At 33.3% G+C, this 14494-nt stretch overlaps 1 protein-coding gene across 1 annotated transcript; it reads left to right on the top strand.

Moving 5' to 3' along the window:
- Nucleotides 1–8354: 8354 nt before the first annotated feature.
- LOC111997441 (uncharacterized) lies at nucleotides 8355–13136 on the top strand. The gene is made up of 9 exons (XM_024029523.2): nucleotides 8355–8554; nucleotides 8672–8859; nucleotides 9532–9713; nucleotides 9831–10115; nucleotides 10197–10255; nucleotides 10360–10396; nucleotides 10510–10581; nucleotides 11712–12039; nucleotides 12550–13136. The coding sequence occupies exons 1-9, from the start codon at nucleotides 8437–8439 to the stop codon at nucleotides 12919–12921; spliced, it is 1641 nt and encodes a 546-aa protein (XP_023885291.1). The 5' UTR covers nucleotides 8355–8436; the 3' UTR covers nucleotides 12922–13136.
- Nucleotides 13137–14494: the final 1358 nt, after the last annotated feature.

Here is a 14494-nt window from a genome sequence, read left to right as displayed (position 1 = left end):
GATGAAAACAACCCTTAATAAGAACACCTTTTATTTTTTTTGCTGAGACATAATAATATCACATTGAACCACGTTATTTTTCTTTTTAATCTTTGACTAAGTACCATCTCTAGCTAGATGTTATTAGCAAGCTAGATGTTATTAGCAAATAGCAAGCAATAAAACTTATTTCTTGGAATAATTGTATTTATTCTAATCTTAAAAATAAAGAATCACATAAAATATGAAATATGGTGACGTTGGAAGGCCAAAATGACCATATACTACTATTTAGTAAAATATTTAGCAATATATTACTGTTTGCGAAATATTTAACAATTTATCACATTTTCAAAATTTAAGTTTGTAAAATTTGAATTTACCGTATAATCCGAGTTTCAGAAACGCGAGTTTTTTAAATAAATAGTTTTTATGGAACTTGAGTTGTTGAAACTCGAGTTACATTAAAAAATGGTAGCTATTTTATGAAATTTAAGTTTATGAAACTTGAGTTAGATGAGAAATTCGAATTTTACAAACTTAAGTTCTAAAAAGATGGTGATCTCTAATTATTTCTCAAATATTTTACATATTTCATTAAGTACTTAGCCATTTTGACCAACGCTAGAATGTACCAAAGTTTCAGAATGATTGTTTACCAAAAAAAAAGTTTCAGAATGATTGACACCAAGGACAGTTTGAACCATGAAAATTAGTATATGTGTATATATATATTTATTTTATTTTATTTTGATGTAGAACATGGTGGACACCTTTTGAGAGAGCATGAAACGAAAACACAAAAAAGTGAGGCGGTCAGTTTCTGAGGGAGAGAGAAGAGGGGAAGGGAATAAGTGGGACGCGGCTATATATATCTCTGTGGTTTGTTTTGTTTGTTTTTTGGCATTTGCATGTGCCGATGCTCCTCCAATACAACACTACAGCTGTCTATTCGGTACTATGTCCAAAACACCCCATATATTCAAATTATGTATATCAGGAGGCAAAATTACGTCTTTTCTCCTTTTGTGCCTTTTTGCACTACAAAATTGAACCAAAGGACTAAAATAGCCTTACATTTAGTTTGGGTGGGGAGGGGAATTTTTTTTTTTTTTTAACTCTATTATTTATAAGGTCTAACGGACTAAATTCTATAATTTTTTTTAAAAAAAGACAGAGAGAGACTAAATTCTATAATTTCAAAAATAACAAATGAAACCCTGTAGTTATTTTTATTTTTTTTGTATAAACCCCTGTAGTTATTTTATTTTATTTGATGGAATTTGTGAAGAGATAAAAATGTTTAATTGTGGCATTTATTATGTATGAAAAAATAATAAATTATTTAAGTAACTTGTAAATAAGCTTGAGTTTTTTCGTCAAAAAAAATTAATTAAATTTGAATATATGATCTAGTTTGTTATTGAGCTCAACTTTGGCTCGTATTAAAATAAAAATAAATGAATAATGTTAAACTTTTGGTACTTGGCTCGACTTAACTCATTTATAACCCTAAACGGTTGGTTTGGACATAGAAAGACAAATTCATGTATATTTATTGTCCACATTCCAATATACAGTGCAAAATTTGGTATATTTTGCTTATCTTTGTTTTCTTTGAATTTTGGTATTAAATTTTGATACTTCAATCTTTTAGAAGTTGAAGGGAGAGGGGAAAAATGATCAAGAGTAAATATGTGCACAAAGTATAGAATTAGTTAATTTGGAAAAAATGTGGTGTTTTCATTTTAACCCAGAGTTTAAAGAGTCAAATGTAACAATTGAAAGTTTCAAGATTGAATTGTGATAATGCCAAATCACATAAGGGTAAATTTTATCCAAAACAAAAATTAGCAAGTCCTTAAAATTATTGAAAGCACAATTTTTTTACCAATCCTGGGTCTTGAACCGTCAAAGGACATGTATGATAGTTCACTAGTTCAACGGTTGGGTCATTGGTTCAACTACTAGTTAATAACTAATATATTGTAACAATATATATAAATAAATTAAAGAATACATAAAAACAAAGATAAACTATTAAAAAAACCAATTTTATTTTAAATATAAATACAAGTATACCAAATGTTGAAATATATAAATTATTACTGTTCAGAAAATTTACTCAAACATAAATCTAATAAAAAAATTAAATAAAATACTAAAAATATAGTAGTTGAATTGATTTTCTAGCTACTTATTTCAGGTCAAAAGTAAAATGGTTAGAGCTCATAAATAAAATTATAAAATTGAAGAAAAAATATGTTTATTTCATCAAAATAACGTAATATTAAAAAACTAGATGTTTCGAATAAAACTGTGTAATTTGAAATTTTTTTAAAAAAATAGCCTCCATTTTTTATGGTTATTTTTGGGGGGGGGGGGGAAATCTAATATTTATTTCATACCAACACGAAAATTTATATGGTTCAAAGATAGATATAACAACCCAATTGTTGGTTCGATACGATTTTGATGACTATGATTTAAAGTTACACCATTCTTTTCTCCCTTTTTTTAGTTAAGAAATGATGGTATTAAGACTTTTTTAAATATTTGACTATTTTTTTAAGTGTAGGACCGGTCTAAGGCCTAGTCAAGACCCTCACAACAAAAGTGTCTGCCCCTAGGAAAAAAGCCTTGTCCCCCATTGTAAAGGCCCAAAATTTTAGAAAATTATATATTTTTTTAAATGGCTGTGCACCTTTTTTTTTAATGAGTGTGTTTATGTCAGAATATTTCATCACTGATAATATTTTGGTTGCTTTTGAGACCATATATCATATCAATAAAAAAAAATAACTAGTGAGCATAAAGAGGAATATCACCAATTTTACTATAGACTTACAAATTTACTGTATCAAACAATTGGAATATCACTCATTTTACTATAGACTTACAATTGGTTACCTATCAATCCTATTTGATTGGAGATGCTCAACATAAAGAGAAATAAAAAAGTGATTCCATTATTCATGGATTGGATTAAGCTTGCAAAATTATGTGTCAACTATCACAAAAAGTAACTCAAACATTTATTTATTTGGTGGTGAAAACTTACCAATTACATTCATTGCTACATTAATTTGTAAGTTTTATATTATAAAATTTGTATTGTAACTTAGCATTTTCCTTAAGGCTTTTCTTTTATTTGTCTAAGTATAAGGTTAGAGACACAATTTTTCACAAATCTTGATATGATTAAAAAAAAGAAGTTCTAATAAAAGTAGTAATGAGAAAATTATAGCATACTTCTCTTATATGGACTATAGGTTTTGAATGAATTTCCTTAATGATGAAGTTCACTATTACATGAAAGAAAGAGAGTACACTTCTATCATGGTTCAAAGTATTCTATAATGTTCCTACCATTACTCTTTGTCAACACTCAATCTATCATTTTGCTTTTAGTAATTCTTTCTGGGTTCGATGTCGACACTCAACTAACAAATGTGCAAATTTTCTTTGAAATGTCTCTTCCTTGCGGTGGTTGGAAAGGAACTCAATACATATCTTATACTGCTAAATAAATCTCCTAACTCATTTATTAGAAAGCTGCTGGTGAAGCTATATTGCCGATTTTGCAATCATAATGCCGCGTTATGACTTATGATCTTTGCTTTTAGATGGTCCTTTGCTTAATATCCTCCCCTTAGTTACACCTACATTGACTTTTTTATTTTTATATTTTTTAGAGATAGTGTTTAACTTATAATGTTCGCTTTAAATAATTGACATTTATCATCAAATCAAGACACTAATTTGTGGTTGGTGTAGACAAAGATTAAACCTTTTACTTACATTGACCTAGTTAGCTTTCTTGAGCATCCACAGCAGTGGAGCTAAAAATTTAGCTTTTTAGCTCCACTAAAAGTTACTTTATCTATTTTACCTACATACATACTACAGCAGTGGATCTATTTTAGCTTTCAACACAATAAAATAATATAAATATCACAATAAAATAATATAATCACTACAATAAAATAATATATTCCACTACCAAAAAAACATCCATAGCCACAACCACCTCTACCATCAACCACAACCACAACCACACCCACAACCACCACCAACACCACCACCACCACCACCGGCAGTGGTCCACAGCAGGCAAAAAAAAAAAAAATAAAAAAAAAAAAAAAAACCCAAATCTCCAAGTCAGGTACCCAATATCCACGAGCAAGCACTTGGATCGACGGCATGGGTATAAGGTTGATCGGCGGCAACACCCACACCCACCACCACGAAACCCACCCGAGCCACACATTGATTTCGACGAACTTGGCCACCCACCGACGCCGATCTACCCACACAACCACAACCACCACCACACCACAGCCCACAGCAAGGAAAAAAAAAAAAAAACAACAACAACAACAACTAAGTAAGGACGAGGTCTGCGGCGTGGATCGGAGGGCGGGGTGGATCGGAAGGCGGGGTCTGCGGCATGGATCGGAGGGCGGGGTGGATCGGAGGGCAGGGTCTGCGACGTGGATCGACGGCGAGGTCTACGGTGTAAGCCGGCGGCGGGTCTGCGGTGTAAACCGGCGGTGGATCTACGGTGTGAGCTTGTGGCGTGGGGGTGGGCCGGCAGCTGTGAGAGGAAGTTGAGAGAGAGCTGAGAGAGTTGAGAGAGAGCTGAGAGAGTTGAGAGAGAGAAAGGTGAGAGTTGAGAGATGATCAGAGTTGAGAGAGAGGTAATATTTTAATGGGGCAGGAAATAAAAAATTATTATTATTTTTAGCTCTCATGAACAGTGCACATCTATTTATAGATGTGCACTGTAGCAATGGAGCTAAAAAAAATAGATTTAGCTCCACTGCTGCAGCTTGGTTTTAGTGTTTGAGGAGCTAAAATATTGCAATATAGTAATATAGCACCATTGCTGTGAGTGCTCGCACGACTATGGACAATAAAGTAGAGTTAAATTCACATTTTTAGGTGCTTACAAGCACTTGCAGCAGTGGAGCCATATTGCTATATTGCTAAAATTTAGCTCCACAAACACAAAACTCACACTACAGCAGTGGTGGCAAATCTAAATATTTTAGATGTTCAGCTATAGTGCACATCTATATATAGATGTGCACTGTAGCTGAAGCAAAAAAAAAAATTTATTTTTTTATTCGGCCGGTTAAATAAAATAATAAAAAGTCTCTCTCATCTCTCATCTCTCTCAGTCACTCTCTCATCGCCGATTGCCTCACGCCGCCGATCGCCTCATCTCATCTCACGCCGCCGATCGCCTCACGCAGCCTCACGCCGCCGATCGCATCATCTCATCTCACGCCACCGTCGATCCTCGCCGCCAGACCCAGACTCACGCCACCGTCGATCCTCGCTGCCAGACCTAGACCCACGTCGTCGATCCTCACCGCCAGACCCACGCCGTCGATCCACATCGATCCACGCCGTCGATCCACCGGGAATGATGTTTGATTTTTTTTTTTCTTCTATGGGTTTGATGGCTGTAGTTGTAGGATGATGTTTGATTTTTTTTTTTCTTCTGTGGGTTTAATGGCTGTGGTGGTGGAATGATGTTTGATTTTTTTTTTTCTTCCGTGGGTTTGATGGCTGTGGTGGTGGCGATGGTGGTTGTTGTGGCTATGGTTTGGTGGTACGGTGGTTGATTTTTTTTTTCCTGTGGGCTTGGTGGCTGTGGTGGTGGATTGGTGACTATGATGGTTGTTTGAGGATTTATTTTGTTTGTGGGTTTGGTTGTGTCTGTGTTGGTGGTGGTGGTGGAAGTGGTGGCTGTGGCTGATTGTAGAGGAGGTTGTGGTCGGTGCTGGGAGGTTTTTTGGGTTGTGAGATATATTATTTTATTGTAGGAATATATTATTTTATTGTGATGTTTATATTATTATATTGTGTTGATAGTTAAAATAGATTCACTGCTGCAGCAGAGTGTGTAGGTATAATAGATAAAGTAACTTTTGGTGGAGTTAAAAAACTAAATTTTTAGCTCCACTGCTATGAATGCTGGATACCACACCAAATTTGATTGGCTGATAAAGCAAGGGCACTCCAAATTTTGGAAACTTTTATAGCATGCCTTAAAGTCAAACTTAGGTTATAAGGAACGAGTCATCTTCTCTTTGAAGCTGCGGCTTCTTTTTGGGCTGATTGAATGCCAAGAGAGACTTAGAACCACTTAATCATATTGTTATGTCTTGTGAAAAGAACTCATGATTCAGACATATATATGGTTAATAATAATTTAGCTTTTAAAAAAAAAAAAAAAAACATGGTCACAATTATTTCTCAAATCCTTAAATCATTTATATCGATCTAGACAACATTTTTGGCAAAATGGAAATAAAATATTACTTTTTCCTGTTTTACTTTAATCATTTTGAATAATCCCGCTATCTAATTCTCTATCTATTCTATAAAAATATTATTTTTTTTACTATTTTATTAATCACTAATATTTCTCGCCTATCTCTTCCTAAACCAAAATCCCACACAAATCACAGCAAAATACGGTTAAAAAAAAATCCACATAAATCTCTGCTTTTCCAATACATTTCGTTTCTTTGTTCACTCTAGCTCTAGCTTTGATCAGGTCCTGCATTACTCGAGCCAGCTCAAATTAGAGCATTTTGTCTATAAAACTTGATTTTGCATTAATCACCAACATTCGAGTAGAAGTAGAATATTGAGGATGATGTAATTGTCTATGAATAGTATATTAGGTAAAGTAATAAAAGTGATTTTTTTTTTTTTTTTGGGTCAAAGTAAATGAGGTAAACTATAGTTTACCTTTTAAAAAAAAAAAAAAAAATATATATATATATATAATATATATATATATATATATATATATATAATATTANTGCGGCTTCTTTTTGGGCTGATTGAATGCCAAGAGAGACTTAGAACCACTTAATCATATTGTTATGTCTTGTGAAAAGAACTCATGATTCAGACATATATATGGTTAATAATAATTTAGCTTTAAAAAAAAAAAAAAAAAACATGGTCACAATTATTTCTCAAATCCTTAAATCATTTATATCGATCTAGACAACATTTTTGGCAAAATGGAAATAAAATATTACTTTTTCCTGTTTTACTTTAATCATTTTGAATAATCCCGCTATCTAATTCTCTATCTATTCTATAAAAATATTATTTTTTTTACTATTTTATTAATCACTAATATTTCTCGCCTATCTCTTCCTTAACCAAAATCCCACACAAATCACAGCAAAATACGGTTAAAAAAAAATCCACATAAATCTCTGCTTTTCCAATACATTTCGTTTCTTTGTTCACCTCTAGCTCTAGCTTTGATCAGGTCCTGCATTACTCGAGCCAGCTCAAATTAGAGCATTTTGTCTATAAAACTTGATTTTGCATTAATCACCAACATTCGAGTAGAAGTAGAATATTGAGGATGATGTAATTGTCTATGAATAGTATATTAGGTAAAGTAATAAAAGTGATTTTTTTTTTTTTTTTGGGTCAAAGTAAATGAGGTAAACTATAGTTTACCTTTTAAAAAAAAAAAAAATATATATATATATATATATATATATATATATATATATATATATATATATATATATATATATAGACCTCATCATTGTTGTCTTTTTATCCCAAGGAAACCAAGTGAGCACCATTATTAGAAATCTTCAGAAGCATGGTAAGGCAAGACTAAAACATGACATGACGAAAGTTTCTTTTTCTTTTTAATAACTCCAATATTTCTTAAGGCTTTATTTATTTACATATATATATATATATATATATAAATCACCACCATTTGAATTATAGCACAATGACATAAAATTTATTCAATGACATAAATTTATTATTCTTATTATTATTTTGAGTAAGATAGAAAACTCGTGCTAGAAATCATGAGCACCATTTTCATCCTTCTTAGTCCCCTTCTTCTTCTTCTTCTTCTTATTATTATTATAAAATTTTAACATATGACGTCTATTTCGTGATAATTACTTTTCATTATTAGTCTAAAACATTAATTAATTTTTAGTGTAAACAAGATTCAAACTTCAGATATCTTATTTGATAAAAACAAAATACTAATTGAGTTAATTGAAACACACCTCATGACTTTTTTTTTTTTTGTTTTTTGAAAGTTTACCTAATATAAACGCTACAACCTATTTATCTTGGATTTCAAGATACAACATATTCACACATTTTTTTTGAGTCACACCATTTATGACAAAACCTTGCCTTTATTTCCAAAAGAAAAAGGAAAAAAGGTAAAGGAATATCTTCACCTTCACAAAAGCACACAAGGGTATTTTCGTCAAAACGCCACAATCAAACGCGGACCCAAAACCGTAAACTCCGTGTGCGAAACCAAAAGAACTCAGATAAATACACAGACACTCACTCCTAAATTCTCTCTCTCTCTCTCTCTGCAAATAGTTTGGCTGTGGAAACGTTAAGCGAGAGACAATCCAAGCCATAATGTCATGTTTTAGATCAAACCCATCACTTTTTCTTCTCTCTTTTGCTCTCTTCTTTTTCTTTTCCATATCTTCATCCTTTGCAAACTCTCATGTCCATCACACTCTGCACATTCCAGGTAATGATTTTGCTTCAGTACTGTTTGTTTTTGTTTTTGTTTTTGTTTTTTTGCAAGAAACATGTTTTGTGAATCTATGTCTTTGTTTGTGTGTGTGTGTGTGTGTGTGTGTTATAGATGCGTTTGTTGAGAGAGAATATGGTGGGGTGGTCATATGGAACACAAGGAGGTCAGTTGCAGAGGAGAACAGTACAGGAAACTCGTCTCTGATATTGGCAGAGAAGAGGACGTACAGGAAGGACCCTCTTGATAACTTTAACCGCTACCCTGGTGGTTGGAATATCAGCAATCAACATTACTGGGCTGTGAGTTTTTTTTCTTAAACATTTATTATTTTTATTTTTCTCTTTCTGGGTTTTTGTTTTTCTTGTCTTAATTCCTTGAATAGTTGAATTAATTTCATCTGGGTTTTGCTTTGTTTGCCATTTTTTGTTAGAAATGTGAACATTTAAATTCTGTAATCTATAACGGATTTATATGATGTATCTCATCTGGGTTGTGAATCACTAGTCACTACAGTGCAATTTGATTTCCAATAGTCCTTTTTTGTTGTAAAAAATTTCGAAAGTTTGTAGTCTTAGAATTTATAATAGTCTATTATTCCATCTGGTTTTTTTGTTTTACCAAAAAAAAAAAAAAAGATTTTTGAAAAAAATCATTTTTTTATTGTTTGTATGTGAGGCACGTCCTCCTTGGAATCAAAGAGCAGACTGCATCTTTGTCATCTTCTAGTATGGAAGCTAAGATTTTGTCTTGTAAGCCACCCTGCCTATATGTTGATTCTTTCGTCTAACTTTTATTATAGAGTATTATGCTGAGAAAATAGAACTGGTTTATATTACTTGGGATTTGCTTTTACTTCGTTGCTTGTTTGTTTTTCTTATCCTATACTAATTCTGGTCATTATTTTATCAAATAGAATCTTTTGAGCGACTGACTTCTTTGGTTTCAGCTCTAATTATAATTATTAAATGCAGTCTGTAGGTTTTACCGCGGCTCCATTCTTTGTCATTGCTGCTGTTTGGTTTTTGGTTTTTGGGATAAGCTTGTTCCTCATCTGTTGCTGCTACTGCTGTTGTCCAAGAGAGCCTTATGGATATTCTCGAATTGCCTATGCTCTCTCCCTTATTTTTCTTGTCCTGTTCACCCTTGCAGCAATGTATTTCTCTTGATTTCTCTTTACAAAGAGTGCATTCACGTATGCTTTATGCTCCATTATATGATTTTTTGAATTAGTAATCTCTGACTTCCTCAATGTTTTGTCTTACAATTTCAGTGCTGGATGCATTGTTCTGTACACTGGTCAGGGGAAGTTCCACAGCAGCACAACCAACACACTCGATTATGTTGTGAATCAGGCAGATAACATTTCTGAAAACCTCAGTAATGTGTCAGATTATCTTTCCGCAGCTAAGAAGGTTGGTGTGGATTCTATATTTCTGCCATCAGATGTCCTGAAGAACATTGACAGTATTCAAACAAAGATCAACTCTTCTGCTAGCACTCTTTCTAAGACTACTTCTGATAATTCAAAGAATATACAAGATGTCCTGAATAGTGTGTAAGTCTTAAGCTCTTACAACTTTCTTTTTCTGGTGCTCTAAATGCTTTTGGATAACATTTATTTTGATCCACTCAACAGGAGACTGGCTCTTGTTATTGTTGCAGCTGTTATGCTTTTCTTGGCATTTCTTGGATTTTGTAAGTCTTTTGTCTTCTTGGAGTAGAGGCAAACTATTCTTAAGATATGACTTGTTATAATCATATCTTATTATTGATGTTATTGTTTTGGCTATTTGTTGCAGTATTTTCGGTTCTCGGGATGCAACCCGTGGTATACTTGTAAGGGATATATACATTAACCTTTTTCTGTTTATATTCACTTACTATTTTGGAAGCAGATCTGTTTTTGTTGTCTTATTTTGTCATTGATCACTTACATGTAATGACTGCAGCTTGGTGATGATTGGGTGGTTTCTTGTTGCTGGCACATTCATTTTATGTGGCGTATTTCTCCTCCTCCACAAGTAAGTTCGGTTTACTTAGTATTTTTATTTATTTATTGTCGATGTTGCACTTTTCTTTTCACTGAAACATTCAAAATGTAAATTTTAGCCTTTGCCTGTAGCAAGTAAAGCTTGGTGTTCTTCATAACCATATTCACTGATCCATTTACTGTCTTTAATATGTTGTTCAACTGTTTCTGGTTTCTAAGAACCAACTTTGGGACAAATGTTTTCTTGATTGGTTACCATGGGCAGAATAGTGAGTGGTTCAATATCACTTATTATATGGCAAGCAAACAAACATCATTTTGCAAATTTGGGGGGAAAAAAGAACAAAGAACAAAATTCTACAATTTGTTTTGTAGCTCTGTTTTCTCGCGTGTGTTGCATTTGTCTTCTTGTGCTTCTGAACTCATTATTGATCTTAATTTTGTCTTATAGAATTGTTATGACTTATCAGGTTATTTTTTCTGATAGCCATTTTTCTTATTCTTCAAAATAGTTTGTACATGTGTTTCATTCATCTCAGATGCTATGAGGTATAAACCTATGCTGGTGTATAATGTAAAAGTTTCTTAAACATCATAATCCTACTTCTCAATGAATTTTTGTTTTTTAAAATCTGAGGAACTCTTCATGAAGTTAGTAGCAGAATATTGTGAAGTGCATTAATGATTGGTGTATCATTTAGGAAGGGCACTGACCCTGAAATTCTTGCTTAATTCTCAATTAATGAACATAAAAGCTTATCTTTGAAGAAATTTATAGACACAGACCAGAAAAGGCCATCCTCATATCTCTGCATACAAAGATTACATAATAATAGAAAGGATTTCTTTCTTCTTCTTCTTCTCCACAACACACCCCCCCACCCCCAAAAAAATTTTTTTTTTTTTTTTTTTTAAATTTTTTTATTATAATTTATTTTTTTATTTATTTTTAAGGAAGTTATCCCTGTTCTATTTAATTCATCAGTTTGTCTTCAAAGATCAATTAAACACAGCTTCAATGATTATAAATGAGTTGGTTATATGGTTTATTTTTTAGTTAAATTGGTTATATGGTATTGTTTACTATATTACATAATTCATCAGTTTGTTTCAGCTGCTCATGTAATCTATGGGTCTAACTTTTTTTCATAAATGCATCAGTGTGGTGGCAGATACATGTGTTGCAATGGATGAATGGGTCCAGCATCCGACTGCACATACAGCTTTAGATGATATACTCCCATGCGTGGACAATGCAACTGCCCAACAAACCCTAATACAATCCCAAAATGTCACCAACCAGCTTGTTGTTGTGGTTAACACCATGATCACCACAATTGCCAATGCTAATGTCCCTCCCACTCCCAGACTTCCCATATATTACAACCAATCTGGCCCATTGATGCCTGTTCTTTGCAATCCTTTTTATTCTAATCTGACGACTAGGCAATGTGCAACCGGGGAGGTGGAATTGAGCAAAGCTCCAGAGGTAATACCACTAACTCAAGTATTAGAATTTTAGTTTGGAAGTGCATAAGTATTCATGTGAAGGATTTTGGTTAGTTTTGGTCACCAGGGAAAGCCTGGCTTAAACAAATTCTGTACCATGTCCTACTTTTAGTAAAAATCATCATATTGGTAATTTTCCTCTAGTATCTAATGGTCCCATTTTAGCATATCCCATAGTTTTTGGCAACTTGTTTTCCAATTAAATGATGGTAATATATAAATATCCTGTATAATTGTCAAGTTCCAAAATTGGCAACTTTTTTTTGGCTTGTAAAACCTTTATAGGTATATGATCATATGTTTTCTAGAGTTTGATTCAAAGAGATTGAAGTACCTATATATAGGGTCTGATCGATAAATTTGTTAGAATATCTTTCTCAAAATGTCCCTTTGCTTCTCTCACGTGTCCAAAACTTATCTCCTTGTCCTTCACACATCAGTGTTTGGTGAATGTAGAATTAATCAAACTTCCAACCTTTGTTTCAATCAGGTGTGGAAGAATTATGTTTGTCAAGTTTCGGCATCTGATATTTGTACCACAACTGGCCGGTTGACCCCCACCTACTACAACCAGACGGTGGCTGCTGTAAATGTGAGCTATGGTTTGTATCGTTATACTCCATTCCTGGTTAATCTGGAAGACTGCACATTTGTGCGGACCACGTTCACAGACATTGATAGAGACCATTGTCCTGGACTGCGAAAATATAGCGAATGGATCTATGTTGGGTTAGTATTGGTATCTGCAGCTGTAATGTTCTCATTGATCTTCTGGGTTATTTATGCAAGAGAGCGACGTCATCGTGTATATACTAAGTCCAGGGATAGTAGATCCATGGGCTTCGAAGGCAAGGCTACATAGAGTTCTTCTAATCTAATTATCCTTGTTAGGTGAAGAAGTTCTTATGTATATTGGAGCCGTATAAAACATCTGTACATTATGGTAGTGATTATGCGAGTGTAGGTATTTGTATTGATATTTGATAGCCGCAGCCTTCAAGGATATATGGTATGTTTTGGCTCACTTATGAGCTATGACGCTTTAAACTCAAGGAAATTTTTACTTTGAAGTTTCAAGCTAGAAAATGTTCACATAGAGCAGATAATGTTTGCATTTTGGTTTGCAAGTCTTGTAAGCTTGAACCAATGGTGGGTGCAAGAGTCTTGAGCAACAGTGTGTTCAGAAGCCAGGTGAGGATACAATCCCTCCCAATTTCAGGCGGTAATACTGTGTATGACCTTTTCCGAGTATTAACTGGCGTGTCATTTTGCAATATTTATGAAACCGAAGAATACATTGTTCAGTTTACCAAAAAAAAAAAAGAAGAAGTATACATTGTTCTGTATATGGGCTTTAAAATACTATACTTTCATTTGAAGTCTCTTGGGAAGCTCTTTGATTACCATAATTAACCATTGCCAGCATCTTTTTTAATTTTTTTTTATTAATTCAATAGTTGGGTTTGTGGGATTTGAACCTTGAGGAGGCTGTATGATTTTTAAAAATTGTGTATTCACTCTTCATTTTCACTTTTCAGTATTTAAATCCAGAATTTAAAAATAGAAAAAAGAAAAAACCCATTTTCACACTTGAGTTTGTTTTGAAACCTGATTTGAATATATAATTTGATTATGAAATACAGCCTTTAACTGTTTGGCTATTGTTCTCTATTTTAATAGGAAAATCACAAAAAGAGGCCCACTAAAACCTGAAACCCACTTGCTTAACACAAAACTCACATACCCAAGATCCATTGATCTTCCCTTTGAAATCCACTGCCAAAGAACCCATGAGGAAAGCCGAATAACCCCTAGAAACTCACAAAAATTCAACCCATAACCCAAACAAAACAAACATCAAGGACACATAGCCATTGGAGACAGAGAGAGAGAGAGAGAGCAAGGGAGAAGAGAGCCCAGGAGAGATAAGAGTAGATGGTGAGCACAGAGAAAATATCTGTGTTTTCTTCAATGAAGGTAGTCCCACCAGAAAGAGCTGTTGGCTCTCTTTTAATTCTCGTTAAATCAAAGTCTAATTGAGTGGACTTGAGCTAGACACTTTTCAGTTTAGTAAGTAGGTCCCAGTCAGTTTTCACCGAACAATGAAAATGCCATTGTAATCGTTTTTAGTGAATCTGAAGACGCCCAAAATTCGTTTTCATTTTTAGTACTCAAATCCAAGCTTTTTCTTTTTATTTATTTTATTTTATTTTATTTGCAGGGGGCTTACAAAGAACTGAAAATTAAATACAGAAAATTGCACTTTTTTCCTCTAATCAAACAATTTCCTTGTTGAAAACATCGAAAGGTGCTTGCCATACAAGATCCTTGGCAACCTTTGCTTGAGTAATCAAACTGTAGGAATTGTAGATCATTTGCTCCTTTTCTTGAATTTATGTTGTATACTAAAATCAAAAGATAAACCTTATTCTTGC

This window comes from Quercus suber, unplaced genomic scaffold (genome assembly GCF_002906115.3).
Source record: "Quercus suber isolate HL8 unplaced genomic scaffold, Cork oak 2.0 scaffold_6, whole genome shotgun sequence".
Taxonomy (NCBI): Eukaryota; Viridiplantae; Streptophyta; class Magnoliopsida; order Fagales; family Fagaceae; genus Quercus; species Quercus suber.
Note: the sequence above shows the minus strand (reverse complement) of the source record. Positions and strands in the feature narration are given on the sequence as shown.

What these genes read in the sequence shown, in the direction of transcription:
- LOC111997441 (XM_024029523.2), top strand. Translation starts at nt 8,437, where the DNA reads ATGTCATGTTTTAGATCAAACCCATCACTTTTTCTTCTCTCTTTTGCT. An exon ending in GTATTTCTCCTCCTCCACAA is followed by an intron (nt 10,582 to 11,711) that starts GTAAGTTCGGTT and finishes TAAATGCATCAG; the next exon opens with TGTGGTGGCAGATACATGTG. An exon ending in AATTGAGCAAAGCTCCAGAG is followed by an intron (nt 12,040 to 12,549) that starts GTAATACCACTA and finishes TGTTTCAATCAG; the next exon opens with GTGTGGAAGAATTATGTTTG.